We start from the raw sequence: 4,590 nt of genomic DNA on the forward strand, positions 1-4,590 counted from the left end.
GTTTAAAGAATATGTTAAACATCTGGGTGAAGTATTAGAAACAAAGTGGGTTTATTTGTATCAGTGCTATTGCAGAAATAAAATGAGAGGCATCTTGAAGTTCAAATAGAAAATGACATCCATACCTTATTCATCTACTATCAGTTTTTAATAGAATAAAATAGTGATTGAATAGAGATGGAAATAGAAATAGCAAAGAAGTGCCCTCGAGTTCATATGGTAAGATGGAAATCATATTGGCTAGTCCAATGGTGCTTGTGCCTGTAAGGATACAAAGGAACCACAGAAAGCCCTTAGACCCTGAAGATTCTATAGCATGTCTTACTCAGTGGAGTCCTTGATGCACTGTGAGCTTGGTTGTTTACTTGCACACATTTTATTACCCAACTTAATAACATCATCATCACTGCCTGATGATATTACCTATTACGTTTTCCCAGAAAATAAGACTCCTGAAATAAGCGCTTGGCCTTATTTTCAGGGAGGTCTTATTATTTTTGAGGGGCACAAGGTGGCAAGCGTGGTTACCTCATGGCTGCTGCTCTGTTGCAATATTTTCAGGGAGGGCTTATTTTCATGGGAGGGCTTATTTTAGCACATGAGCTCAAAGGTCCTATTGGGCTTATTATCTAGGGAGGTCTTATTTTCAGGGAAACAGGGTAGGTGTTTAATGACACATCAGCAAGGAAACAAGCAAGCAAAGGGAGCAACCCAAAACACCATGTATTGTCTTCTATTGGATTTTACTTAATGCTTCCTCAATAACTAAAATCTGTTTTGAGAATAGCATGATAGGAAATTAAGATCCATATTGGAAAAAGGCAAAGACATGAACATACGTTATGGTATATGGTATGCTAGCATTTCCTAAATGGGAGGAAGCAATCTTCTGCTTCCTAGGTTTTGGTCAGTCCTTCCCATCTTTTATTACTATTGGTAATTCATGCTGAAGCTGATGGGAACTTGAGTCCAAAGGCATGTTACCTTGTACTGCCTGAAAAAACTCAGAAAGATAATGATGTCTGGATAGAGAAGCCATCAGCCTTGAGTGCACTCTGGGATTATATCCTGCTGAAATGAAACTGTGAGTGGAAAGATTTCAACCAAAACAAAAGTATTTCTGTCATATTGGGGAAAAGATCTTGAAAGTCTCTTCTTGAGTTTATGAATCTATCTTGGCAATGACTTCCACTTATAAAAGGAATCTACTCATTCACACATTTGCCTGATTTTCTTTCTATTTAGAAGGCCCCTTTTTCTAGGTGTACTAAAAGTTGCTTCCCAGGGTACACCAAGCTCACAAGAGAGGAAGAACCAGTTTGCTGCTATGACTGCTCTCCATGTATGGAAGGAACAATCTCCACCCAGGAAGGTAGGTTGCTCGAGGGCAAGGAAGGAACATCTGCATTTTATTCTAGGGACAATTATATTAACAAGATTCAAACTCATATGCCAGTATACAGCATCCAGACTCAGGAAAGACAATGAAAATACAACAAGAACTCACAAATGAAGGCAAGTATACAAGTACCAGAATAACGTTGCAGTATCCAATCTGAGACGATCACCAGGACAAGAGGTTTAGTCTTCCAAACATTCGGACTCACATTGGAGTCCATCCTCAGGGAACTATACTCTTACATTCTGGTGAGAGAGAAGTTCCCTAGGGACGGGATCTTAGCACAAGTCTGAAAGCTCAGAAGACTAAACCACTGATCCCAGGTGACTGACCCAGATTAGATCCTTCAACAGCAAGAACTAAGGTACTTCACTTAAAGTATTTCACCATGGTGGATGATTGTCTTCAGAAATTCCTGAAACTTTCATAAGCAATTTCAGAATGCGCACAGTGTGACTGTGAGACAATCCAGGAGCAATAACATCAAACAGAGGTTTGTAATAATAAATAGTGGTTTATGTCTCCAAAAGGATATACATACACATACTAGGCAAAGGTCAAACAATCAGCAGCTACAGCAGGGAAGCACACACGGAGAGAGAGATTCTCCCCAACAGAGCCTCATCATTACAGTATTCCAGCAGCTGGTCAGCTGTTAATGCATCATTACCCTAACAAGCAATCATTTTAAAAAATGGAAGAAGCTTTAGAAAGATACAAAGCCAATATCAATGATTGAATACCAAAATTCAGAAAATTCACTCCTGGTTATAAGTTAAGGGAAATTGGTATTCTATAACAATCACTGATTTTAAAATAGATACATTGTTTAACAATAACTATTGGAAATGCCATAATAAGGAAGGATCATTTTATCATTTGTGGTGGTTATGGAAAACAACATTTTTTAAAGTATTGGAATGACAGATATCAGAATAGTGGGGGGGATCCTAAACATAAAAAAAATGAACTGAAATGACAAATACGCACTTTAGGTATGATTCTATAAATCTGGCACAAAATTGGAAAGACACATTTTGTCAGGGATGTCAGAATGGGAGGTAAAATTGGAAAATATGGGGCAATGGAAAAATACAATATCTATAGTATTTATGACAGAAGTAGCAACAATGGGTACTAATACTGCATATTACAAAGAAAATTTAGACCTTTTGAACATAGTTTTTAGAAAGTTTTGAGAGTAATCAAAACTAATAGACGAAAGTATTCAAATAGATGTTAGTCAGAATTGTTTAAAATTAAGCACAAACACATATATACATACACACACAAACAAATGACACACAACTCAACACTTGGCAAATAAAGAGAAAGGATGATGGCAAAGTTTTCCTATAATCACTGTATTCATGCTGAGTAATTATTTCTTTGTGTTATTCAATTGCCACTACTCAATGTAGATCATTTCCTCCTTTATATTTCATTATTCCAGTAATAAAAATTGTTTTGAAAAAATAAAAATGTCATTGCTTTATCCTGCTTTATCGGCTCCTGTCAATTGGTCATGTCACTGTAGAATGTCACTGAATCACAAGATAAACAGCAATTCATGTTTTCCAGATGCAGCATATTGTGAAAAGTGTCCAGATGGTCAGCATTCCAACAAGAAACGAGATCAGTGTGTCCCCAAAGTAATAACTTTCCTGTCCTACAAAGAAACGTTAGGTCTCATCCTGGCTATCACAGCCTTATATTTGTCCCTAAACACAGCCTTAATTCTGGGAATCTTCATTAAATACCGAGAAACTCCCATAGTCAAAGCCAACAACCGGGATCTCACCTACATTCTCCTGGTCTCTCTCCTGCTTTCCTTTTTGACATCTCTTCTATTCATTGGTCAGCCCAAGCAAGTGACTTGCCTTCTTCAACAAATCACTTTCAGTGTGGTTTTCTCAGTTGCTGTCTCTTCTTTGTTGGCCAAGACGATTATGGTGGTGGTAGCATTTTTGGCCACAAAGCCAGGCAGCAGGATGAGGAAATGGTTGGGGAAAAGTCTGGCCAACTCCATTGTCTTGTCCTGTTCTGGAGTTCAGGTGAGCATCTGCCTTACATGGTTGGGAATTTCTCCCCCATTTCCATATTCTGACCTGCATTCTCAACCAAGAGAGATCCTCCTGCAATGTAATGAAGGCTCAACCATCATGTTCTACACTGCCCTTGGCTACATGGGCTTTCTGGCTGCCACCTGCTTCTGGGTGGCTTTCCTGGCCCGCAAGCTTCCAGGGACTTTCAATGAAGCCAAGTGGATCACCTTCAGCATGCTGGTCTTCTGCAGTGTTTGGATCTCCTTTGTCCCCACCTACCTGAGCGCCAAAGGAAAATATATGGTGGCTGTGCAGATCTTCTCCATCTTGGCCTCCAGTCTGGGCTTACTGGGATGTATTTTTGTCCCCAAATGTTACATCATTATTCTGAGACCTGACATGAACACTAAGGAGCATCTAATAATGAAAAACAATGAGGGCTCTTGAGTTTGGAAGTTTTTTTCCTTACCCAAATTATTTTTAGGATAAAATAAGATCACTTGGAAGTGAAATCTGTTATGTTAAGAACTCTCTCTCTCTCTCATGTGAACTTTCAATCATGACTGATTTAGTAAGATATATAAGAGATCTGTAAGAGGTCATTTTCTTTTAAATCATTACTTTACCACAATCCATATTTAGGAAGAATCATAAAGTGGGCCTTGGTGGTGCAGTGGTTAGAGTGCAGTACTGCAGGCTACTTCTGCTGACTGTTGGCTGCTTGCAATTTGGCAGTTTAAATCCCACCTGGCTCAAGGTTGACTTAGCCTTCCATCTTTCTGAATTGGGTAAAATGAGGGCCCAAATTCTTGGGGGCAATATGCTGACTCGCTAAACCTCTTAGAGAGTGCTGGAAAGCACTGTGAAGCAGTATATGTCTAAGTGCTATTTCTATCACTAATTACTAACCAGGGATGCTTTGGCTCAGTGGCAATCAGAAAGGTTGGTAATTCGGCAGTTCAAATCCCTAGCGTCGCGTAATGGAGTGAGCTCCCGTTACTTGTCCCAGCTTCTTCCAACCTAGCAGTTCAAAAGCACATAAAAACGGAAGTAGAAAAATAGCCAATATTAACTAGAGCCCTTACTGATAATAAATTAACTTTCAGTTTAGGTACATATAATATGGATAAATGCTCATTTACAAAT

General features: G+C 38.9%; 1 protein-coding gene across 1 annotated transcript; it reads left to right on the forward strand.

Annotated features, from left to right (window-relative positions):
* The first annotated feature begins 1,770 nt into the window (after nt 1–1,770).
* Nucleotides 1,771–4,111, forward strand: LOC116504606 (vomeronasal type-2 receptor 26-like). The gene has a single exon (XM_032211738.1). The coding sequence runs from the start codon at nt 2,881–2,883 to the stop codon at nt 3,889–3,891; it is 1,011 nt and encodes a 336-aa protein (XP_032067629.1). The 5' UTR covers nt 1,771–2,880; the 3' UTR covers nt 3,892–4,111.
* Nucleotides 4,112–4,590: the final 479 nt, after the last annotated feature.

This window comes from Thamnophis elegans, chromosome 2 (genome assembly GCF_009769535.1).
Source record: "Thamnophis elegans isolate rThaEle1 chromosome 2, rThaEle1.pri, whole genome shotgun sequence".
NCBI classification, from domain to species: Eukaryota; Metazoa; Chordata; class Lepidosauria; order Squamata; family Colubridae; genus Thamnophis; species Thamnophis elegans.